Raw genomic sequence first — 26,448 nt, forward strand, 5'->3', positions numbered from 1 at the left:
ACACTGTGTTAGATGTTGTAGCATAGTCTAAAAGGAATGTTATGGAGACCTGTGTGCATGGGATCTGGGTCACAATGGAGAGGAGAGAATGAATGCAAGAGACATCATGGAAGGTCTTGGCCTGATTGGATATGGATACTGGGAGTCAATGTTTGTTGAGTCTGTGTGACTGGTAGGATGGTAGCACCACAAACGGGAATGGAGAAGTCAGTAGAGAGGGATGGTTTATAGGTAGGAAGAGGGAAACAAAACCTAAATATTAAAAACTAAGCATTTTCACATGATCTTATTTAATCTTAGCAGTAATATTTTGTGGTAGATTTTTTTATTTTTCTCATTTTTATAGATGAGGTTCAAATGACTGTTTCAAGGTTATGTAGATAGAATTTGACCTAGGTTTTCTAACTTTACTGTGTATTTTATTATTCACAGCTGAGTTCTCTTTTGAATGTGTTGAGTTTGCCTTGCCGGTTGGACATCCAGATAGAAAGATGTAACAGGAATAGAGTAAAGGAAAAAGACTGTAGCTTTAAGTATTTTTTTTAAAATTCAGGAATACAAGCAACTGGGAAGAGGATATAGAAAGGAAATAGAAAAATATCGAAGTACAAAAAACAAGAGAGGTGAGGGACACCTAGGTGGCTCAGTTGATTAAGCATCTGCCTTTGGTTCAGGTCATGATCTCAGGGTCCTGGGATCAAGCCCCACATCGGGCTCCCAGCTCAGTGGGGAGTCTGCCTCTCCATCTACCTCCCTCACCTGGCTCGTGCTCTCTCTCTCTCATATAAATATATAAAATCTTAAAAACAAACAAACAAACAAACAAACAAACAAACAAAGAGAGGTGAAGTTACAAAGAAGGAATAGTTAGCAGCATCGGGTACAGTAGAGGCCAGGAGAGTGAGGGCCCATCATTTCATTGGGTACTGTCACTCATCCAGTGGTACCAGAATTTGTGAGCATCCCTAGTGGTGATGATATACATCACTGACTGAGATTAATTACACAGAGAGATGGCTATAATCATTCAATAATCTCCAAATGATCTACTCATTTAGTAAATGTATAATGCCCATTTTTAAAATGGCTGGAACTCAATAAAACCTATTAAAATATACATTAAAATCATAAACAAGGGTTTAATAAATACTGTCAACTTACTTGCTGACTTATATTAATATCCTCAGTATAAAATAAGTTTATGCTGCTGTAACTCCCTGAAATAGTACAGGAAGAATGAAATCTTTATATATGAGTTAGATTACAGAAAGTCATTATATATACAAAAGTGAAACCATTAAGTATATATTAAGTGATGTGGAAACAACAAATAGTAGTTATTTATGGAGTTATGAATTCAGCCAGCCCTATGCTAGGTGTTGTGATTTATGAGGTACATGAAACATTTTATCTGTCCCCAAGGAATTTACATATTGTTTTGTGATGTTTTGAACTTATTTCTTTAAATTTTAAATGCCCCATATCTATAACCAGGTTCAAAGCTTCTCAAACACAAGGACAATGTCTTTTATGCTTTGGAGTCTTGACTTGACCAATGACATCTGTTGTCAATGGCTAACTCAATTGGTAATACATAGATAGATAAAATGAATCTGTAATAATGACACAGTGGCAAAAATCTACTCATCAAGGAAGTCTCTATAAAATAAGGTCTTTTTTAAACTGAAAAATATAGTCCTTTTATCTCATAAAATAAATGAAGCTAAGAATATATAATACACAATTAGAAATCTGCAATGCTCTTTTGCTAAGAAAATAAAGGCTATTTTGACAGAAAATCTTTGTATTTGGGTTTTAGCTCTACTTAGTTTTTTAATTTAAATCCTAAATCATTGGCTTTAAAAGTATTAATAAAAGAGAAGCCAGTGTTTAAATAAAATAACTAGATGTTTAGCACATAGAGCAATTTAAAGCACTTTAGTAGTTATTTCCTTTTTTTAAAAAAGTAATCTCTACCTCCATCATGGGGCCTGAAATCATGACCCCCAGATCAAGAGTTGCAAGCTCTTCCAACTGAACCAGGCAGGCACCCCAGTACTTATTTCTTAACATCTGTAAAAAATCACAGCTAAGGTGGTCAAGCTTGTGGTACACTAAAAGTAAAAAACAATTCTTCAAAATCTGCCAACATATATTTGATTTTCTTCTTTTTAAAACCAAGTAAAAAATTCTAATGCTTATCAAAATCCATCAAAGTTGGGGCACCTGGGTGGTTCAGTTGGTTAAGCATCTGACTTCGGCTCAGGTCATAATCTCAAGAATCATGGGATCAAGCCTGACCTGATCCTGGGATAGAGCTCTGTGTGGGCTCTGTGCTCAGCCTGCTTCTCCCTCTGCCCCTCCCCCTGCTCATGAGCTCTCTCTCTCTCTCTCTCTCTTATATAAATAAAGAAATAAATAAATCTTTTTAAACAATCCATCAAAGCTAATTTACTATCAGGCTGAATAATTACCTAAATGGCTTTTTAGTCATTTTGCTTTTATGTATATTTTTTCTCTATAATCTACTTGTTTTGCGAAGACCCTCCTCTTCAAGAAGTTAAAAAGAAACAGAATAATAATACACAAATCTGTGTAGGTTGAGTGAATATACATGAAAGACTGAAAAAATATTCATGCATCCTGTAGGCAGACACCATTCAATGTTTGCACTTGAAAAATCAAGGCCTTTGTTGATATGAAAATTGGGATGAATACCTTTTATATCTTTGTACATAAAAATCAAGTATTGTGTTTAAGCAAGCAGTGGTAACTGCTGGGCAAATGGATGCAATGACACAAAAGAAAGTATTTTAAAAGGTCTCTTTCTCGCTGGGCAGAACTTCCCAGACTTTTCTACCAATGTACCCCCAAGGCCCTTGAGAAGCTTTTACTCACAGAGGTAAGAGCCACATATAATACAAACCAGGGGTTTGTTTTAAAATAATCCATAACAATCATTTATTTTTCTTTATAAAAAGTTAATGCAAATGTTGCATTTTACTCCATAAAAGTCGGTGTTTGTTTCAACGCTGACTGTGAGTAAAATCCTCTGGGATGATATATCAAGTCCATTCTGTAGCTTTATGTGCTTCCTGGTTTCTCACCACACACCCAGATTTGCAGTATGTTTCTAGGATTCTATGGCAATCTTTGGCTTGTTCGTGGGCTCCCTAATTTTGAGAAAATGATTGCAGAAATGTGAAAGTAAAAATTAGTAATATTTTTGCGCCGCAAATTTTCTTTCCCTTCTTCCTTCCCTTGTTTTTCCCTTCCTTTCCCCTTCCCTCCCTCTCTCCCTTCCATTCTTAAGAATCACTTCCTTGGTTGTACCCTGGAGTTGAGGCAACACAACCACTTCTTCTTTTTTTAATAATAATTTTACTTTTTATTGGTGTTCAATTTGCCAACATACAGAATAACACCCAGTGCTCATCCCGTCAAGTGCCCCCCTCAGTGCCCATCACCCATTAACCCCCACCCCCCGCCCTCCTCCCCTTCCACCACCCCTAGTTCGTTTCCCAGAGTTAGGAGTCTTTATGTTCTGTCTCCCTTTCTGATATTTCCTACCCATTTCTTCTCCCTTCCCTTCTATTCCCCTTTCACTATTATTTATATTCCCCAAATAAATTAGAACATATAATGTTTGTCCTTCTCCGAACACAACCACTTCCTTGCCTATACCAGTAGGCTTCGATTTTGAAGTGTGTGTATGCCTGTTTCCTGCTTCTGTTTCTGGTGGCTCTCTCCATTTTTATCTAAATGGGCTTTCCACCCAAATTCCTGGTTTTTAAGTATATGCCTTGTTTTAATTTACAGAGTCCATGTGCACTCTGACCCTGGCTACTTCTGGACAACTGGTTTGGCTTTTATGGATCCCCAGGAAATTTGCTAGGGAGCCTTCTCCAGTGTTTGCAACCTGCTGTTGCCAATCCTGCTTTTGCCTTCCTTCTCTATTCTAGCTTCTTAAACAATATTCAAAATCCAAGGCTATGTTCGGTTCAGAAATGAACAATATAAACTCATATAAAATGAATACTTGGCCACAGGCTTTTAAAACTTTTATTCTGGCAACAGAAAATGTACTGGAAGCAAATTAGGTAATGGCCAATTTACAGTGGATGAATATTCTATATGAGAAGTGTTTTGAAAATTAGACATTTTGAGACTTTATAAGTTGATATTTTGGTTATCTTAAGCACCTAAAATTATTTTGAAAGCTGTAACTAAATTTCAAACAGATTTACCAGTAACTAAATTTCAAACAGATTTACCAGTCATCAGATCGAGTGCCTTCTTCAAAGTGGATATTCCCCACAGTCTCCAACTCAATTGACAAAAATGGGATCAATAATCCATGACTTTTCTTCTTTTGCTTTACTTCCACACGATAAATTGCTTCAATTCTATTTAAGAAAAAAAGAAATTAGTAAAAACAAAAAATTACATTAAAATTAAAATAGATTTTCTTTAAAGCTGATATTAAAATATAAGGCTTTTGTCAATGGATAAAGAAAGCCTGGTGTTAACAGTTAAACCAAGTAAAAGACATTCTATTTCTGGCAATTAAAATCACTTCAAATTAGATTAACTTCAGGATACATGAAGATTAGAAGGCTACCCTGGCTTCACCACGTATGGCTCTCAGATTTTTTTATGCTGTATAGTAAAATGGGAATATTAATAGTACATACACCTGAAAAAGCTTTTTTGAGGATTATATGCAAAATACTTATAAAGCTCTTAGCAAAGAATTTGACACAAAGTAAGAACCCAATGCATTAGTAGTAGTAGTAGCATTTACACGGCAAACTAACTTATCCATTTAGTACCCTAGTAGATAAAAAATTCACGGTATTTACTAAGTCTTTCTGATTTCTATTTCTAGTTGATACTCAACCAGTTTGTTTCTCCATGATTCTAGACAACTGTGTATGTGCTTTGCTCAGTCAGATCTATGTGATGAGTTTCTGCATCAGTAGCCTCTCTAATGTGTTTAGTCTGCAGACACTAGAGCAGTGCTGTGACAGGTAGCCACTGGGGGGAGTTTGCTGTGCCTAAGTATTGATTGCCTCTGGAAAAAAACGAGATATGTCAGCTTTGAACCAATGATGTCTAGCTCTACTGGGCCCAGAAACACATTCCATGTTTTACTTCATAATATAATTCTTTCCACGTGTGGAGAAGGGAACGGAGCTCAACCAATAGCCTACAATGTTCTATTCTCTCATGTTTCAAATTTGAACAACTAGACAATTCATAAAACATACTCATCTAGTTTTTTGTTCCAGAATGTTACCCTTTCATTCAAGGCATTTAGTTTGGTCACTATCTTCTGTTGAAGATTTGGTTCTTCTGTGACAGTTTCACAGTTCTTTGATTTTTCAAGTTCAGTTACTTTATTGTTATTGGATCTATCATTGTGCCCTTTGCCAGGTCCCTTGAGCTCAGCAAGTTCCCGTTCCAGCTGTTGAAATCAGTGTGCCAGAGAGCAAAAACTTTTAGTGGAATTATTAAATATATACTTAATGTAAATGAACAAAATAAAAATCTAGATAATAAGTAGGTCAAACTTCATAAAAACAAGCTAAGCATGTGATTACAACTTCAGTACAAGTTTAGTCAGCTAATTTCTCTTGACCAAGGGACAGTCTTAAATACTTCAAATGTGGCAGTTCTTTTAATCAAATATGAGAAAAAGCAAAGAAATGGATTTTTAAATATTGAGTGATGAGTTTGCTTCTATTAAAGCCAAAGTAAAATTGTAACAAATAATGGTTTTGGTATAAATAAAATATCTAAGCTTCAAATTAATGTGACTTCTAGCACACCTACTTCTCAATTTTTCAATATTTTTTCCAAGTACTTTGATATTCTGGGGGAAAAAATCCACTATAGAAAATATACAAAACATATATATAGAGAAGCATATTTTTCCTTTTGCTTCAGTCTCCTATATATGGCTCAACATAGCAAGGTCTTTATTTAACATTTTGATATTTTGTTTTTTCTTGTTCATATTGAGCTTTTTTGGCATTCATTTGCATTTTTAAGAAATATTGTATTAGGTATGAGTTATTGTGATTACTTAAGTTTTTAGCATTCAGATTTTGGGCCCACAGTGAGTGCCTCACTTGCCTTGCCTTAATTCCAGCTTTGCAAATTGTACTATACATGGAGAGGTGTATATAAATAGAAATTTGCTAATTATCTGTACTCCCCCTCTCTAATGGCTATATCCAGCTGTTAAAAAATAAATTAAGCATATTTATAAAAATGTCTATGGTTTATCTAATCTAGAGGTATTATTTTTTCACATTTGCAGGTTTTACTTAATACATGCATTTCCATATAAAAATAAATACAAAGTGATTTCTACATACTGGCTCATTTTTTATTCAAAAATAAATTTTGTTAATGTTTCACCTTAAGGATAACTTTCTGTTATAATATTAATTAAAACCTGCTTGTTTTAGAAATATAGTATGTTATATATCAATATAATTATAATTAATGTATTTATAAATATTAAATATATTTTTAAAACTTGGTTTTTAATGGTGGTATACTATTCTATCTTAAGAAGGAATAATTTTTTTCTATCTGGTTAAACATTTAGGAAGTTTCCAATTTTTTTGTTTATAATAGTACAGTGATGAATATCTTATGTATGTAAATATTTATCCAGATCCTTAGAGTGCTACATATAGATTTACTGCGTCAAAGGCTACAAGCATTTTCAGATTGTGAATACATACGACCCAAATTACATTCCACCGGTGCTGTAGTAGTGTCACACTCTTGTTCATCAGCCTGAGTACTATCATGTATCATGCTTTGACAATTTTATAGGCAAAATGGTTGTTATCTTAATTCACATTTGGAAATAATAATCAAGTTGAGCTCTTCTTTCAAATATTTATTAGTCATTTTTATTTCTTCTTTTATAAAATAGAAGTTTATGTGCTTTGCTCAGTTTTTCTATTTGAATATTTGCTTTTTGCTTTATTTATGACTGTTTATACTAAGAATATCATGTTTGTCCAGGATATTAGTTGAAGACATTTTTCAGACTGTCATTTGTTGTTTATTTTTATTAATGATGCTTTTTTAGTACCAAAGCATTTTACTTTTATTTTTTGCAATCAGATCCACATTCTGTTGTGATTTCTAGTATTTCTTTTATTTAGCAGGCTGAAATCAGGTAATATCATCTGTATATCTTCTACATTATTCTTCAGTTTTTCCAGGTTTTGAAATTTTTACATTTAGTTCTTTTTTTCCCACTGGCATTTATTTTTGGTAAAGTGTAAATTAAGAATCCAATTTCCCTACTCTCAAATAGTTTATTTTTCTGACACCATTTATTGAATGATTATATTTTCTTGCCTTAAAAAAAAACCAGTAAGTTCTAATATATACAGAGTTCTATTTGAAGTTAATAATCCTTAATTTTTCAGAGTCTACTTTTGGTAAAGGAAATCCAATTTACTCCAAGTAAAAAAAGCACACATAATATAACTACTAAAGTATAGCTTGATTTAAAGTTCCCACCCTGTTTTAATACCTGAATAGTATAAACAAAGGGCTATTTTAGCACTTTAGGTAAAAAAATGAATTTTGAGCACAGCCTGAAGGTATCTAATAAAAATGCAACTGAAGAAACTTTAATAAATCTCTAAAACTTTTGGAATCCTACTGAATTACGCAGCTTTTAAAACATTTATAAATTAATGTCTATACCTTTTTACAGTTGCAGACTTCTAAGCACACAACGAAGCTTAGTCAACATGTGGAATCAAAAGTTTGGGGACAAACTTGGAAATATTAATAAAATAATTACTTCTATACATGTATGTAAATATAAAGTTTAAAAGATAATCTTGTCTTATCACCAGTTTTCTTAAGATATGGCTACTGAAATTTTACAGTATTATATCTTACATTTTTTTTCACAAAGCTAAATAATTTTATTCTTTCTTCTGGCAACTTCTGTAATTTGCATTTTCGATCATTCAGTTTTTCAAGGTCTTCATTAAGATGCCTCTGAACAGTTTTTATACGCATATTGTAATACATTATTTTTTTCATTGCTGTGGTCTAAAATTGAAAAAAAATAGATTAGCTGAAGCAAAAAACATTATAAGTAATTATTAGTGGCATTACAGAAATGTGCTATGTTCTATATAACCACTGGAAAGTTTTGCATGCTCAATACTAATAATGATGATAGTTGAAATGATAACGGCTACAGAATACTGTATTTATTTATTTTATTTATTTATTTTTTTAATTTTTATTTATTTATGATAGTCAACAGAGAGAGAGAGAGAGAGAGGCAGAGACACAGGCAGAGGGAGAAGCAGGCTCCATGCACCGGGAGCCCGATGTGGGATTCGACCCCGGGTCTCCAGGATCGCGCCCTGCGCCAAAGGCAGGCGCTAAACCGCTGCGCCACCCAGGGTTCCCCAGAGTGCTGTATTTAAACTTAATAAGCAAAATACAAAATTCCAAAGATTTTCTTTGTGGGTAAGTGTAAGGCATATTCGCATTTATTTTGAGGATGACAACATAAAGAGCCTCCAGACAGAATTCAGTTTACAAAATATCATTTGGCTTAAGAGGTAGTACTATCAAAGCAAAAATGTAACTACATTATTCATATTTGATTATTTTAGGGAAAAACACATTGAAAAGCATTAAAAGAAAATGTAACATTATTCAATTCAGTTTTTTAAAGCATAGCTAAGAAACCATTGATTTGATGGAGATTTTTCCTCAATTCTCTAAAAGGATGCTCTAAATAAACTTGCTTTATTTAGATTGAGCAAATAACTAGTTGTCAATCTACTCATTACCCAGATACCTTAATAAAAGTGGATCACTCAGTTATTAATAAATACATGATGACAAATCAATTATTGAAAAGTACACCAGCTATACTAATACTATAAACACAGCTAATATTCATAAGCAATATTAGTAAAAAAAGAACTAGCTGGCGACAAAGTAAACAAATCAGTTGCACTATTAAATGTGACCTAGTTTTAATTGTTTACCTGAAATTCTCTTCATTAGGAAACCTGTACCTCAAATAATTTGGAAGGTTTCTACACTGTTCTGGGATTGTATTTTCAGATGCAGGCTCTTGTTATGTGATTTATTTGGTAGAGAATGGATAATCAAGGCCCCATCAGAATTATTTGGCATAAAAGATGGAACAAACACAAATATGTGGCATGATGAACAGGCCAAAAGAATTCCTTTGCCCACGCATATTATAAAGTTTTGAAATTGAAAGCACTACATTCCTCCACAAAAATAAGGTACTAATAACAGAACAGTTCGGGAGGAAAATGTGTTTTAGGATCATGATTAAGATATAAAAAGCTTCCTGATAAAGAAGAGCTTATTTTGGAAGTGCAAACTGAGTTTGAAGAAAAACTATAACTAAGGAAATGGCAAGTCATGTTTCTTAATTATTTGTCTATTTGTAGAAAATGGAAAATCCAATAAAGAACGCTTTGAGTCAACAGCAGCTAAAAAATTTCTAATGAATTCTTAAATCTAAAACAAGAGAACGTGGGTAGAGACAGGATTGCTAGATCAAATATAAGATGCCAAGTTAAATTTGAACTTCAGTTAAACCATAAATAATATTTGAGTATAAGTGAATAAGTATAGCTAAGTTTAAGAAGTATGATATTAAGACAATATTTGTTGCTTATCTGAAATTCAAATTTAACTTGGAGTCCTTAGGTGGGGGACAAAAAAAATACTGCTTTTCTTTTGTTTTTAATTTTTAAAAAATATTTTATTTATTTATATGAGAGCAAGAGAGAGAATGCATGAATTGGGGAAGGGGCATATGGAGAGGGAGCAGACTCCCCACTAAGCAGGGAGCCCAAAATGGGGCTTGATCCCAGGACCCTGGGATTATGACTTAAGCCGAGAGCAGATGCTTAACCATCTGAGCCACCCAGGCACCTCTAATTTTTATTTTTGGGTAAGTAATATATTCATGTTTCTAACACCAAAATAATTGAAAAGTATATAATGAAAAGTCTACTTCCCACACCTGTTTCCCATCTGCCCAGTTGCCCCACCTTCTACAGATAAGTACTGATAGAAGTTTCTAGCATATCCCTGCACAGTTTCTTCCTCTGTACTTTTGTGTTTTATTAAGAATATATCTTTACCTGCATTTGGGCACACACACTGTGATATTTTACTCTTCCTGAACATTTTCAAAACCACTTACTGTATCATAACAATAAATAAGAGTCATCAATCAGGGTTTTTTGTTCTTGTTTGAAATTATATACTAAGACTTTGGAAAAGTAGGGAAGATTATGTTGTAAGTTATAAATACATGGCAAATCAACTTTGTAGGCTTACTATATTCAATTTGTTTTGTGTTTGGACTTTTGAGAATGTCGAAGTCATTTTTCACTCAAGTCCACTTTGGTGGAATTACTTGATTACAGTAAAAAACTTTTTTAAAAAAGTCTAACTAAAATGGTAAGTCTAGTTGCATGTTTGTACTAACAAACAAAATTTGTTCCATTTGCTTCTTTGATTACCAAAAATAAAGAAAAGTCATAGGCTTAGCTACAGTTTCATAGTGGTTATTTTTATAGCATTTAACAATTAAAATGGACTTTTATGCCAATTAACTCATTGGATCCCTACAATAACACTCAGGACAGGTACTGTTTTTTATCATTACTATTTTAATAGTTCAATAAACTTTAGTTGGGAAGGGAAAGGCCTTGCCTAAGTGACAGGTTGTAACAGATACAACTGGAGCTTGAAGACTTGGAGCTCCAAGTCTTCTGTTTTGAACTCTCATATTCTTCCCTCTTTTCCATGCTGACTCTCTGGTGGTCCTCTTGACTTTACTTGCCATTTATAGTTTACATAAACAGCTCCACGAGTGAAAATTTGAAGAATCAACAGTACTCTGCTCAAGAGTTTATCACATCAGAGAATTGCCACAACCTAGCACAACCTGTCTTCTTATAAATGGTAATGAAGAAAAAGCATCTTGAAAATTCATATGCAATAATAAATACTTTGAACTTAAAAAATCATCTTGATCTAAATCAAAACTTGAGCCATATTATATATCTTATTTTTGCCTTAAAAGGGTGAAGAAAGAGAATATCTTCTCTTTCTTATATATATAATAAGAATTATATATAAGGAATTGCATAACAATTCCCAATTTGTTCTTTTAATGATACTACTGACATACACAAAACTAAACCAAATGTATGACATACACAAAACTAAACCAAATGTATGACAGTCTTACCCAGAATGTCAAAAGAACCTGCCTCTCTTAGTTCTCTTCTTCCATCTCTTCTGCAAATTCCTCCTCTCTCTGCAGTTTCTAGCACTCAAATGACACACTTCCCCATTTATACCATTCCCTTAGTGATTTATCCAGTCTCTAGCTCTATGTACCATCTTTCTGCCTTCAACCCTCATATTCATATCTCCAACCCAGGCAACTCTCTTGTATAACAGACTCATATCCCCAACTATTTATTGAATATATCCTCTTAGATGTTGAAAAGATTGCTCAGAATTTACATGCCTAAGGGGCACCTGGGTTGCTCAGTTGGTTAAAGTCCGACTTTTGATTTTGGCTCAGGTCATGATCTCAGGGTGGTAAGATCGAACCCTGTGTCAGGCTCCATGCTCAACAGAGAGCCTGTTTCTCTCCTTCTCTCTCTGCCCCTCTCCCCACTCTAGCACAAGTGTGCTCTCTCTCTAAAATAAATAAATCTTTTAAAAAGAAATCTTTTACATGCCTAAAATTAAACCATGATTCTTCCTTTTAACCTACTCCTTCCATATTCTTCCTCATCTCATCAAAGAGCAACTTCTTCCCTCCTGCTGCTCAGGCCAATAACTTGGAACTATTCTCTATTTCTTTCCTCTGCACTTCACATCCAATCTATCACCAAATTCAGATGGGTGAATCCACCTTCTACTACAGAATTTGACTACTTTTCACCACCTCTTCTATTAACACCTTGTATCAAACCATCAACATCTCTCATCCAAGTGACTGGAATCTAACTGGTTTCTCTGTGCTCACCTTCTCCTTCAAATCCTCCATTCTTAATCCATTAGCCAAAAGGATCCCTTTAAAACAGAAGTCAATTTGACTCTCCTCTTAGAAATTTTCCAGTGGCTCCACCTTATTCAAAGTAAAAGCCAAAGTCTTTATTACATCCTACAATCTCATATGATCTCCCCTCACCACCATTCCTGTCTTCATCTTTTCCTTCCTCTCACTTACTCAGCTCCACCCACACTAACCTCCTGTTCTTTAAATATGAGACGTATGCTCCTGTCTCAAGTTCTTTACATTTGCTGATCCCTGAAAAGCTTGCTCACTTACTTCCTTCAGGTCTCTGCCTGACTGTTGTCTGAGTAAATCCTCTCCCAACTCTTCTGTATCCAATAGCCAACATTCCTCCCTCTGTCCCTAATTAATAATCCTGTTTCCTTCATGCTTGCTTTATTTTTCTCCATAGCATTTATCACTACCTGACGTACTAGTTGTTTTCCTATTTGTTTGCCTACTATTTGTCTGCTCTCACAAGAATGTAAACTCCAAGCAAGCAGGGAGTTTGTCTGTTTCGGCTACTCTATATATCTAGGGCCTGATCTGTGCCTGTAATGTAATAGGTATTAAATATTTGTTAAATAAATTAATAAGCCAAGTAATTTCATGAAGCATGAACCAGGTCACCTTTGAAGAAACTGCCTAATGTAAAACTCTGCAGATAGTAATGGACATTTCCAAAAATGTATTACTGTGAAGTTGTACTGTTATTTCTGACTCAACACTGTTAGAGAAGACATTCTTCTCTGAATCTCTAATGACTCTGAACATCTGCTAGTAGACAAGGACTCTAGCCCTTTGCTTTATATTGCAAGACAGTTCACTTTTTATTTTGGGGTAGGAGAGAGGATAATCTCAGTTACAGAAAAGAGAAAGGAGAGAATGGAACCTAAAATAAATCCTCAGGATAGCAAGAGAAGAGAAACAAGACAAATAGACAAAGGCATGCTTTATGTTGAGATGATGGATGAGCCACAAGGAAAGGATGGGAGGGCTCATGTGGGGGCATCCTCATGCCTGGCACACTCTAGATACTCAAAACCTATTTAGTAGATGGTTAACTCAATGAACGAATGTGGCCCACTGACCTGGAAGGAGAAGAAGAAATCTAATATAGAAAGACTATTAATAAATATAGAGAATTACTATCCATTCCATTCTAAAATTATAGATTCTTCGATGGCATGCGCAAGTAGCCCCTTTACTGTGAGGTTCACCATCAGTGGCAGTCTAGGAACAGCTCTCCTCAAGATTTGAGAGATCTTCCAAGATCTTGGCAGTATGGGCAGATCCACCTATATTTCTGGGGAATCCCAAATCATCTTTAATTAGATTAAAATCTACCTAATCCTGGCATACTACCAACAACCATGGATATTTTCTACTTTTGATATATAGTATTACAAATGAGAGGAGGTTACTTATTTCATTTGTACTTTAGTTAGGCCTTATTACTTTTTGTATAATAGCGCAAATTCAATTATTCTTAACACTCATGATAATTTTTCAGATTTCTTTCTTTTAGTTTTGTATAAATTCTAATGTTTTTCTACTAACTCAACTTCCAGTACTGTCATCAAATTTGAGATTCTAGTACTAATATTATTATTTATACATGTTTATTTGAAATATCCAGCTCACTGGGGCAAAAATAGAGTTGGTGACAAGACTTGACAAGATAATACTACCTACCATATGTGGACACAGTCAGAAAGAAGCAGTTAATTAAACTTAAGGCACAGATATCTGATTAAGGATGCACTTACATCTGCCAGTTCCTTGATCTGTTTTGCTGACACATCAAACGTGTCAAGTCTCTGAAGGCTAGGCAAGTGATACAATACATGTGTGGAATAATTACATAGCAGACAAACTGGATTGGTTTTATACTGAGGATCATTCAGGCACAAATCCTTTAAGCGATGCAGCCTGGTTAAGTTAGTAAGGTCCTAAAACAACAGCAATAATAATGTTCAATTAATTAACTGAAACTGATAATTTCTAAGGAAGGCATTTAAACGCTTAAGATCACCCATCGCTTAATGTAATGCATTTTAATATGTGCTTAAACATGTTAAAGTGATTTGGATGAATAAAATGTTTTTCTCTAGTGAAAAACATGTCAACCACATGAAGAATAGAGAGTAATAATTAAACAGCAGACTCTTCTATAACTATGTATTTTTAAATACAAAAGGTCAAAGAATATTTACTAAATCATGTATTTTACCTGGAAACTTGGAGCCAGTCACCTGAACACATTTATTTCTTATTAAGACAATGTTGCCTCCTCTGCACACCCCCTCTACTAACAATTGTCCCCAGTGTATCTGTAGGTCTCCTGCTTCCTTTGCCACCATTTCCCACACTTACCACTCTAGTAACACTGCTCACTATTCCCCCAGGTCACCAATCTGCTTTTCTCATCAAAGGTGAGGAGACTCCAATTCTATTATAATCATCATTGAATTCCTGATTTTTAAGGGGTTTTGTTTCTTTGTTTTTCCTGTAAATGTCCTTTCTACCAGTTAATGGCAACTGAAACCTAGCTTTCTCCTCATTTTCCTCACACTCCAAGGAGGGGGGTGGGATTGATAATGCATTTCCAGACCAGTGCTTCTCCCGAACACCTTTGATTCCGAGGTTTAATCCATTGTTTACACCTTTCTTTATTTGGCACCTGGCCCTTGCTTAACTCGTCTGTCTTGTCTCTTCTGCTTCAACTCTAACATTTCATGTTTTAGCTGTACTAAACAAGTGGAAATTTTAGAATGTGCCAGACCCTATCTTATTGTTAAATCCTCACTCATCTTACTGCCTTTCATCCCAGTTTCGCCTCTTAATCTATCAAGACTCAATCTAGTATCATCTTTTCTGGAAGTCTTGTTTCATCACCCAAGCTTGAGGAAGATGCTCCTCCTATGAACTCACTTTGCCACTAGGTTTACCTTTGTTATAGAATTTATCACAAGTCAATTACCAATTGCTTATGCATATAAGGTCTATAAGCTAAAGGTCTATATGGGCTTTGGCCCTCAGTCTCTAAGCTAGGAATGATGATTATATTTCTAAAGTGTTGAAAAAAACAAAAAACAAAGAAGAATTCACAACAGAGGCCTGGTAGAAGAGGGTATACTGTGATGGGGTTGGCCTTAAACTGATGTGATGCTAGTTAGTAGAGTCAGAATCAGAGTTAAGGGAAATCCAAACCAAACCCAGGAGGCATTAGTTCTAAAGATGGTGTACAAATGGAATGGGGAAGTAAGTAGTGAAGTCAGGCCGCTAGAGTAAAAAATAACACAGGGTCAGGTAGCTAATGTGTGTCCAAACTCTCTCTGGCAAGTGAGAATTTGGCTCGCTGGCTAGCCTTGAGGCTAGTACTGGGCTCATGGTAGAAGTAGAACTAAACAGAGTTGCTCTGAAATAGATAGAGTTGTGTAGAGAATTATTTGGTCAAGTTCTGCAGGGGCAGGGAAGTAACCATCAGACTTTTCCAAGGAGTAAACACTCTGATTTCTGGGTGGCTATGTTGCCTTTGACCATCAGTCTGGGCTATGCTGGGTAGGAACTTTGAAGTTTTACACAGGAACCACTCCCTTTCAACTCCCCACCTATAGTCAAAAGTCAGATGACATTGGAGTTTATGAAAGCACAAAATCTCCCTGAAAATTAGTGTTGTAGTACCTATTATGGACAGAAAGTGGAACAGAAATTATCCATCACTACCACTATAGTATCTTTTTAGAGTGGGTGGAAAAGTTAGAGATAAAAATTCAGGATAATAATAGTGTTTCAGGAACATTCTTAATGTGAGAAGAGTAAAAGTTGTTGTGAATCATGTTTCAATGTTTTTCTGAAAAACAGTCATATTATAACCAAGAAACTTTTTAATTGTATGCCATATAATACATTTTTATAATCCAATTTTTATCCTCATTTTTTATGAGGAGATTGAAACAGAATAGGTTAATGTAATTAAGGAGATAGTAATCATAATATAGCATATCTATTGAGTGCTTACTGTGTGCTAGTCATTATTTTGAGAGCTTTACATTATTATTTTGCTTAAACTTCATGTTAATACACTACAATGCTGCCTCTGGCTTGTGGTAGTGCTAGAAGTGACAGATTATTCTATGAAGCTATGCTCTTCAGCACCACAAGGCTGAAGCACCACATGTCAACCAGGCATGGGATAAACTTCTACGTGGCTTCTTGGTAGGACAAAACCTTATCCAGACAGTATTGTGTACTTATTTCTTTCAGTTTAACTCATGATTCTCTCCCTCACTCTGTTCCAGCCACAGATTTCTAGATTCTTGAATTTGCCATGCTCTTTCCACCACTTAGGTCCTTCACACTTTGCCTGGAATGCTCTTTCTCTAGGCACTTCCTACTCATGTCTCATACGTTAGCTTAAAAATTACCTCCCACAACATTCCAAATTTATCTTTCATAGCTCCCTCTGCTCTCTTCTGCTGACATTACTCAAATATACCCCTTGATTTCTTACCACCACATCTTCATGCATATTGTTCTCTCCATCTTAGAATGCCTACCTCCCACCATATGTATATATATTCTTTTCAGAAATCTCTCCACCCAACAGGAGGCTTGAACTCAAGATCTCAAGATAAGAGTCTCCCCCACTGCATTGTAGATGATCCTTCTCCAATGCCTGTTGAAATTCTGTCAGTCCCTCAGTGTTCACATCAACTATTTCCTTTTGAATTTGACCAATAAAATTTTGTTTAAGCTTTTTATGTTTTTAAAACTTCTGGTTAAAGCCTTTATAATATTCTGCCTAATCCTATAGCTTTTTGGAGTCTTATAGTCTTCTCTGAGTAAGAGAATATGTATTTTAATAATGATCAATTCAAAATTATTTCTATAGTGAATTTACTCATCTTTCTTCATTACTCTCTAGAGGAAGTATTTGAGTATGCACTTTCAATTTGACACTGCCAAAATTATAAATGCCATATGTTTTCACCTACATTATATGCCACAAACATGAAGTCTTTTTGTTTTCCTCTCTTTCATTCAAATGTTTTTTGAGATTTTACATGTCAAGTACTGTTTTAGGTATTGTTGATACAGCAGTGAACAAAACAGGCAAGATTCCTATACTCATGGAGCTTGTATTCTAGTAAGGAATGTGGATAAGTGCTAAGAAGAAAAAATAAAGAAAGAGTGATGGGAATGCTTCAGGTTAGGGAGGGTAGTAGGAGTTATTGATATTTTACCTAAATTGGCCAAGAAAGGTGTCACTAAGAACATAACATCTGAATAAAATCCTGGAAGAAATGAGATGAGCCATGAAGATATTTAGGGGAAGAATATCCCAGCAAATGCAAAGGCCCTAAGGTGAGAATGCTAGCTATCTATATTCAAGGACCAGCAAGGAGTCCAGAGTAGCTGGAATGAAGTAAACAAGGGGGAAAGTGGTAGAAGCTGTGGTCAGAGACACAGTGGGGGTGGGGGGACTTATAGTCTTGTGGGCCAACATAGGAACTGCTTTTTCTCTGAAAGAGATGAGAAGACAAGGGAAAGTTCTGAGCAGAAGTTTTTGAAGGAGCAGGTTGCTGTGTAGAAAACAGACTGATAGTAGTGAAAGGGTAAACACGGGAGACCTGTTTGGAGGCTTTTCCCCCCCAAAATGCAGGTTAGAGACGATGGTGTCTTGAACAAGGTTAATAGAGATATAGGTGGTAAAATAGTCAGACTGGACAATCTAAAGGTAGAGCCAAAAGAATTTGCTGATGGATTGGATATGGTTTATGATGGAATAAGAGGAGTAAAAAAATAATCCTAAGCATTTTGGCTTAATTTTTTAGAAAAATAAAGATGCCATTTAGAGAGGTAGAGAAGGCTGCAGGAGAAAAGGATCAGTAGAGAGTAAGTCAGTCTGAGTTAGGATACAAGATGTCTATAGTTCTGGGGAGTTATTAGGGAAAGTAGAAACAGAAATAATTGTTAGGGAGAGTAGAAAGTTAGGAGTAATAAAAGGTATTTAAAGCCATTAGATGATGAAATTATTTAAAGAATGAATGCAGATAGTAGTGAGAAAAGATCCTGGACTAACCTGGACCAGTTCATGTTTTAGATGCTAGGAAAAGATGAAAAAGCAGAGGTGTAGCCAGAAAGATCAGAGGAAAACTAAACCAAGTAAATAGCTTCTTGTTTGGTTTTAATAGTGTCAGATCATTAGGGTCAACTTAATCAGCTGCCTCTAAAATTTCCTAGAGTATCGAGTTGTCCAAAATAATTAAATTCCTCCATGAAAGGGAACTATTTAGTACATTTTCTGCAATAAGCTGGTTCATCTATGTTGGTAAATAGACTGTTCCACTTAAACATACCTTGAAGGAACATATTTGGTTACCAGAAAGGTTTAATCTTTCCAGCTGTTCATTGGGATCAAGACATCGACCTTTAATTTAAAAAACAAGATGAAAGAACAATTAAATTTCTTATTTTGCCTGTTGTTCATATCCTGTAATATTTCTTGCCTATAACTAAGACTAACAGTAACACTGTATAGTTAGTAACAATTGATTAATGGGTAATATTTTCACATCCTATAATCATAGATTTAGAGATACTATGCAAAATATCATACAAAACAGTATAAAAAAAGAAATCCAAGAATGTAGTTTTCATACCGATGAAAAATTATTGTAGCATTATTTCATATTCCAAGTGAAATAATACATACCAATGCTGCTTATTAGATTTCCAGCAAGATTGAGGTCATTTAAATTCTTCAAAGTTTGCAAGCCCTAAAAATTTAGACAACATATCATTTAGAAGTTAGTAAAATACATATTTATAAATGATCTGATCAATCTTGTTAGTTCTCCAGGTGTTCTGAACTGGGTGCTGTGTACTTCTCAAGCACAGGGCTAAGTGGTGCCTTAATGAAATCATGTTTGTTTCTCTGCAATGTGGGGAGAATTATTGGAGGAGGAGGGAACAGGGAGGGAAGGGGAGAGGAAAGGAGAAGATGAGTAGGAAGAAAAACACATCAGAGTGTGTTTATAATCTTTGGCAAGTTATATATATAATTTCTCTGAATCTCTATATATTTAACCTTCAAAGAAGAAATAATACCTTACCCCAAGGCTTGGTGGGAGGAATAAAGAAAACAATATATATGAAGTTTTCTGCACATTATAAATGCTGTATACGTGTTAGTTTGTCTTAACAATAATTAAACTAGTCCTTTTTTTTTTTTAAAGATTTTATTTATTTATTCATGATAGAGAGAGAGAGAGAGAGGCAGAGACACAGGCAGAGGGAGAAGCAGGCTCCATGCACCGGGAGCCCGACGTGGGATTTGATCCCGGGTCTCCAGGATCGTTCCCTGGGCCAAAGGCAGGTGCCAAACAGCTGCGCCACCCAGGGATCCCCAATTAAACTAGTCCTAATATGTCCATAATATGATCTTGGACTTTGTGGTTAAAACTCCACAGGACTAACTGACTTTACATATAAATTATCGAAATTATCTTACCTCAATATTTTTAATTGTATTGTGGTTCAGCCAGAGAACCTCCAATCTGAGTAATTTCTCTAAATTTTCTATTTTGGAAATTTTATTATAATATAAATACAGTTTTTCTAAATTTCTACATTCTTGAAGACCTCCAATTTTCTGTAAAAAAAAAAGAGTGACTGAATAGTGTTAATTTATGGTTTTGGAATTATCCTTTTTAATAAAATAGATTTTAGATACAATTTCTTTTAAAAATCATATTTTATTGCAAAGTGTATCCAACAAAATGAGCTAAATATTTTAAATATTTTATTTATTTATTTTAGAGAGAGAGCGAGCACCCACCTGTGAGCAAGGGGAGGGGCAAAGGGAGAGGGAGAGAGAGAGAGAGAGAGAGAATCTCAAGTAGATTCTGCTCTGAATGTGGAGCCTGATGCAGGGCTCCATCTCATGACCCTGAGATCCTAACTTGAGCTGAAATCAAAGAATTGGACACTTAACTGACTGAGCTACTATGAGATAGAACTAAACATTTTATTTATTTATTTATTTATTTATTTATTTATTTATAAAGATTTTATTTATTTATTCATGAGAGACACAGAGAGAGGGGCAGAGACATAGGCAGAGAGAGAAGCAGACTCCCTGTAGGGAGCTTGATATGGGACTTGATTCCGGAACTCCAGGATCACACCCTGAGACACTCAACCACTGAGCCACCTAGGCGTCCCTGAACTAAACATTTTAAAAGAATAAACATGGAATCCCTCCACCTAACTGCAGTATTTTCAATATTTATATTCTTTTAAAATTTTAATCAACTCTATACTTATTTTTATATTATAATCATAATACCTATATGATTTTGTGGATTTTTTTAAACTTAAGACAATCTAAAATGTTTTCATAATCATTCAAATAATAATGTCTAATAATTACAAAATATTTCATGAAGTTATAACAACTTTCTTAAAAATACCTGTATGTGTGAAATATTTGTTTCAAATTTTTAGCTCTTATAAATAGTACTGCAACGAATAACTTCATGTTTTTCTCTGCTGTTGAATTACTCCTCTAGGTTAAAATCTTAGAATTAGAGATTTCTGAGTCAAAAAGATTTTTCTTAACTAATTATACACTTTGCAATATTGCTTTTCAATGTAAGTGTTACAATTTTCTTTTTTTTAAAGATTTTATTTTTAAGTAATCTCTACACCCAAGGTGGGCTTAAACTCATAACCTCAAGATCAAGAGTTACATGCTCCACTGAGCCAGTCAGGCTCCCCTAGATGTTACAATTTTCATACAACCAATAGTGACTAAACCAATTTAAACCAATTTACTATTAAGCAATACTGGATATTATGTGATTTGATCTGATTACTAAAAGGTAGAATATGTCTATATTTTGATTCTTTATATGTATTTTCTCCTTTGTAGAAATCTATTACCCGTTTATCTGTTTTGTTCACTGGGTAAAAGGTTTTATTTCAATTCATCATGTATGTCCCTCCCCAATCATCTGTTTTGATACATGACTCATGCATGTATTTCAAGAACTATTTTTCCAAAGCCAAAGAATTCAACATAAAATACTTCATGTAAGGTTATATTCAGACTTACCTCTATGCAGCATTCAGCAATCCAAAGTTCTTTTAGCCGTGAACAAGTTTCTAGCCCTGAAATTTCTTTTATGTCTTGAGCAACAATTGTGAGGCTTGTTAAATTAGGAAATAATGACAATCCAACTATACGGGGATACCCTGAGAAGAACATCTCCAGTTTTGACATATCTGATCCTTCTTGTCCAACCATCTCATAAGACAAACCATTGCATAAACACTGTTTCAAAAAAAGAAATTGGGTTTCCTTTTAAATATATTTAGTACTTAAATATTACTTTTTTAAAATAAAAAAATTAAAAATTATATTTGCTGTTAGAAATGACAAACTGTGACAAGATGTCACAAGAAGACATCTTGTGATGTCTTCACAAGAAGGAAAGCTATACCATATATATGATTTTTCTCTGCTTCCAAAGGTCATGGAGTAGAAGAAATCTCTAGGTAAGCTCCAGAAAGGAGGGTAAAAATGTTCCATTTAATGCTTATGCAAATGTAATTGAAAAGAAATTTGGCTTTGACTCACCAGTTCCTTAATTATTTCTTCTTGGTTTAGGTTTTCACATTCAATCATCTTCCATTAAAAATAAAGATCATAATAATGTATCTGTTAAGGAAAATGAAAAGTTGAAATAAAATAAATTCTAGAGTTCTGTCAGTCTAAGTTGAAGGAGGCTTAAAGCTACTTAGGTGGAAATTTTCATTCAGTAAAATGAAAATTGTGGCCTGAAATTTTCATACTGTATAATACCACTGTTTGTCTAGGCCCCAAGACAATCCATTCCATCTCTAAAATTTTCTATTAGAAAGTCATTTTTTATTTTGAATTTAATTCTGTCTCTCCATAACTCCAATCTATTGTTATTCTACCTGCTGAGTTCAAATAAAATAGTATTTTTTTCCTACACTGTAAGCCTTTAATACTTGAAGAACATAGTTATCTCTCGTCTACAACTTTACCTCACTCCCCAGTTCATGTCTTTCAGTTCTCTCACTAGAGATATCCCTGTTTCTCTCCTTTGAACATGCTCCAGTTTATCCTTCCCATTATACTGTTGTGTACAAAAGTGAACATAGCTCTCCAAGTGTATGAGCAAAGAAAAGAAACCTCAGGGCTTAGTGACATACCTGGCATGGGAATAAGTATTTATTAAAATTAGCCAACATTTTTGTTTTAGATGTTATGAACTAAATACCTAAGTAGCTACAATAAAACAACCCATTTTTTGGTAATTCTTAATATATTCTTTATATGATTCCAGACATACACTATTTTTAAAATACAAGGATCTAGGTTTTACTTATTTATTTATTTATTTATGTATTTACTTATTTATTTTTTAAAAATTTTTTATTCATTATTCATGAGACACAGAGAGAGAGAGAGACAGAGAGAGACAGAGAGAGACAGAGAGAGAGAGACAGAGACAGAGACATAGGCAAGAGGGGAGAAGCAGGTTCCCCACGGGGAGCCTGATGCAGGACTCTGTCCCAGGACCCCAGGATCATGGCCTGAGCCAAAGGCAGACGCTCAACCACTGAGCCACTCAGGCATCCCAGAACCTAGGTTTTAATATGATGACACAACAAAGCAAAATGTAGGTATGATATTACTGTGATCTTACTTTTTACAGAAATTCCCCTGTAGTTATATATGGGTGTACATCTGTGTGTGTATATGTGTGTGTGTGTGTGTGTGTGTGCGTGCGTGTGTGTATACTCCTTTCTCTGTAAGGAGAAAATATGTAAAGATACATACTAAATTGTTAACATGAGTTACCTTGGATGCAGGTAGTTTGGTTATAATAGGCATCGAGAGGTTGGATAGGGATAGATCTAGGTAAAATGGAAAAGAAAAAACAACTTAAAATCATGTTTAGTATTGTATACTATGAATATACAAGCCATTTATTTATTCATTCTACTATTAGTAGACATTTGGAATGTCTCCAAGCTTGAAGGTAAATAGTGCTTCCTTGAATAGTTTTATCATGCAAGACACCTGGTACACAATTAGTCTGAGTCTATACCTAAAAGTGGAATAAGAAAGAAACTATTGTATACAATATGGATGATTCCCATAAACACAATGCTGAGCAAAGGAAGATACACATACAGTGAGATTTTTACTCTGTGGCTCTGTTCACACAAAATTGGAAAACAAAACAATTTATGGAATTAGAAGAAGTCAGGATTGTGGTTACCTTTCAGGAGTAAGTGACTAGGAGGAGGTAAAGAGGGGCTCCAGAGTACTGATGATGTATTTCATAATCTGTGTGCTGGCTAACGGAATGCATTCACTTTGAGAAAATAAAATTAGATATCCAAGATCTGTGTGATTTCTATATATATGTTATACTTAAAATGAAATTTTACTTAAATATTTATTTAAAAAGTATATGTTTACTTTCGTTCATTCATGCAAAATTATACATTGTACACATAAATTTAAAATTTTAAGAAAAAAAGATGGTGACTTTGTGTCTATCTACCTACCTTCTCTCCCCAAATACCACTAAAATGACTAGGAAAATATGAAAATAAGAAGGGAATATATAGCAGTGCTAGGAAAAGAGTATGATTGCCAGAGATGTTGAGAAAGGTATTTTGTTGTTATTGTTTTTATTTAATTTCCAGTATAGGTAACATACAGTGGTAAATTCGTTTCAAGTGTACAGTATAGTGATTCAACAATTCTATGTATTATGCAGTGTTCATCATGATAAGAGTACTCTTAATCCCCTTCTCCTATTTTATCCACCCACCCACCTCCACTTTGTTAACCATCCATTTGTTCTCTCTAGTTAAGAGTCTGTTTTTTTAGTTTGCTTTCTTTTTTTCCCCCCTTTGCTCATTTGTTTTGTTTCTTAAATTCCACATATAAGTGAAGTCATATGGTATTTGTCTTTCTCTGACTGGTTTATTTCACTTAGTATTATACTCTCTAGATCTATCCCTGTCATTGCAAATGGCAAGATTTTATTCTTTTTTATGCCTGAATAAATAACATTCCATTGTATGTGTGTGTCTCCTCTCTCTCTCCCTCTCTGTGTATGTGTATATATATATATATATATATATATATATATATGTATATATCTCCATTCTTTATCCGTTCATCTATTGATGAACACTTAGGCTGTTTCCACAGTTTGGCTATTATAAATCGTGTTGCAATAATCATAAGGGTGCATATAGCCCTTCGAATTAGTGTTTTCCTATTCTTTGGGTAAATATCCAGTAGTGCATCTACTGTATCATAGGGTAGTTGCTAAAAATATCATAGCTATTTTTAATTTTTTAAGGAGCCTCTATACTTTTTTTCCACAGTGGCTGCATCAGCTTGCATTCTCAACAGTGTATGAGGGTTCCTTTTTCTTCACATTCTTGCCAATAACTGTTGTTTCTTGTGTTTTTATTTTAGACATTCTGACAGGTGTGAGGTGATATCTCACAGTAGTTTTGGCTGGCATTTCTCTGGTGATGAGTGATGTTGAGCATCTTTTCTTGTCTTTTGGCCATCTGCATGTCTTCTTTGGAAATGTCTGTTCATGTCTTCTGCCTATTTTTAATTGGATTATTTGGTTTTTTGGTGTGTTAATAGTTTGGATACTAACCCTTTCTCAGATATGTTGTTAACAAATATATTCTCTCATTCATTAGGTTCTCTTTTAGTCTTGCTGTTTCCTTTTCTGTGCAGAAGCTTTTTATTTTGACGTAGTCCCAATAGTTTATTTTTGCTCGTTTCTCTTGCCTTAGGAGACATATCCAGAAAGATGTTGCCACTCCAATGTCAGAGAAATTACTGCCTGTGCTCTTTTAGGATTTTTATGGTTTCAGGTTTCACATTTAGGTATTTAATCCATTTTTAATTTATTTTTGTGTATGATGTAAGAAAGTGGTTCAGTTTCATTTTTTGCATGTAGCTGTCCAGTTTTCCCAACACCATTTGCTGAAGAGACTTTTTCCCATTGCATATTCTTGCCTCCTTTGTTGAAGATTAAGCATATAATTGTGGGTATATTCCTGGGTTTTTAATTCTGTTCCATTGATCTATGTATCTATTTTTGTGCCCATAACATCCTGTTTTGATTACTGCAGCTTTGTAATATAACTTGAAGTCTGAATTGTGATACCTCCAATTTTGTTTTTCTTTTTTAAGATTGCTTGGGCTATCTGGGGTCTTTTGTGGTTCCATATACATTTTAGGATTGTTTGTTCTATTTCTGTGAAAATTGCTGTTAGTAAGTTGACAGGGATTGCATTAAACGTCTAAATTGGTTTGGGTAGTATAGACATTTCAATGATATTTGTTCTTCCAGTCCATAAGCATGGAATATCTTTCCGTTTCTTTGTGTTGTCTTCAATTTCTTTCATCAGTGTTTTATAGTTTTCAGAGTACAGGTCTTTCACACCTTTGGTTAAGTTTATTCTTGGGGATTTTATTAAGGAAAAGTCTTTTGAATGGAAATGAAGTAGACAGATTGAGACTGAGAGAAAAGCCCATCAGTACAAACCAGCCCCCAAAATTCAAGGTACCAGGAAAGAAGTTTTACAAAACTATCTTTAAAAATTCCCCAAACTTGGAGCAGCAGTGACTGGGAAGGTGGCGGCTGTGAGCCACCCAAGGGAACCAAATCAAAGGGCTTTGAGATCTGTGTCAGAGTCTATTTGTATTCAGGCTTTGTAAATTGGAGACACAGGTTGACCTTGCTGAGTTGAGAAGATGGGCTCCAGCTAACATCACAGATACAAACAGCTAACATCACAGACATAAAAAATACAGCCAGAAAATTATCCTAGAATCTCTATCTATTTATCCACTCATTCATTAATATTTGTGTTGACATATTGATAATCTACCTGTCAGAAAGTGATAGGGGTAGGAGGAAAGAAAAAACTTTTCCAATAAGGTAGCATGTGGGCAAAGAGCTGAAGGAAATGAGGGAGTGTGAGCTCTGAAGAAATCTGAGAGAAATGCATCTAGGCAGAGGGAAGAGCACATGCAAAAAAAGAAAATAGGGTAAAAGGGTACTTGGCATGCTTGCAGAATTGCAATGAAAATGATATGGCGGGATCCCTGGGTGGCGCAGCGGTTTAGCGCCTGCCTTTGGCCCAGGGCACGATCCTGGAGACCCGGGATCGAATCCCACGTCGGGCTGCCGGTGCATGGAGCCCGCTTCTCC

At 34.7% G+C, this 26,448-nt stretch overlaps 1 protein-coding gene across 13 annotated transcripts in view; it reads right to left on the reverse strand.

Moving 5' to 3' along the window:
* The window catches only part of LRRC9 (leucine rich repeat containing 9), a 125,749-nt gene that overhangs the window by 93,835 nt on the left and 5,466 nt on the right, over positions 1 to 26,448 (reverse strand). For 9 of the 13 annotated variants that reach the window (XM_041760099.1, XM_041760103.1, XM_041760100.1 and 6 more), the window contains exons 2-10: positions 21,789 to 21,869; positions 21,264 to 21,482; positions 19,659 to 19,799; positions 18,861 to 18,924; positions 18,505 to 18,575; positions 13,909 to 14,091; positions 7,945 to 8,100; positions 5,271 to 5,467; positions 4,275 to 4,406 (exon numbers count right to left, since the gene is read on the reverse strand). In XM_041760099.1, the coding sequence (XP_041616033.1) occupies positions 4,275 to 4,406; positions 5,271 to 5,467; positions 7,945 to 8,100; positions 13,909 to 14,091; positions 18,505 to 18,575; positions 18,861 to 18,924; positions 19,659 to 19,799; positions 21,264 to 21,482; positions 21,789 to 21,836 (1,211 nt within the window). In that variant the 5' untranslated portion in view covers positions 21,837 to 21,869. Of the gene's footprint in view, positions 1 to 4,274; positions 4,407 to 5,270; positions 5,468 to 7,944; positions 8,101 to 13,908; positions 14,092 to 18,504; positions 18,576 to 18,860; positions 18,925 to 19,658; positions 19,800 to 21,263; positions 21,483 to 21,788; positions 21,870 to 23,042; positions 23,099 to 26,448 lie in introns of all 13 variants that reach the window. The other 4 variants (XM_041760098.1, XM_041760102.1, XM_041760104.1 and 1 more) reach the window with 4 other exon arrangements.

The sequence above is a fragment of the Vulpes lagopus genome, chromosome 6 (genome assembly GCF_018345385.1).
Source record: "Vulpes lagopus strain Blue_001 chromosome 6, ASM1834538v1, whole genome shotgun sequence".
Classification (NCBI taxonomy): domain Eukaryota; kingdom Metazoa; phylum Chordata; class Mammalia; order Carnivora; family Canidae; genus Vulpes; species Vulpes lagopus.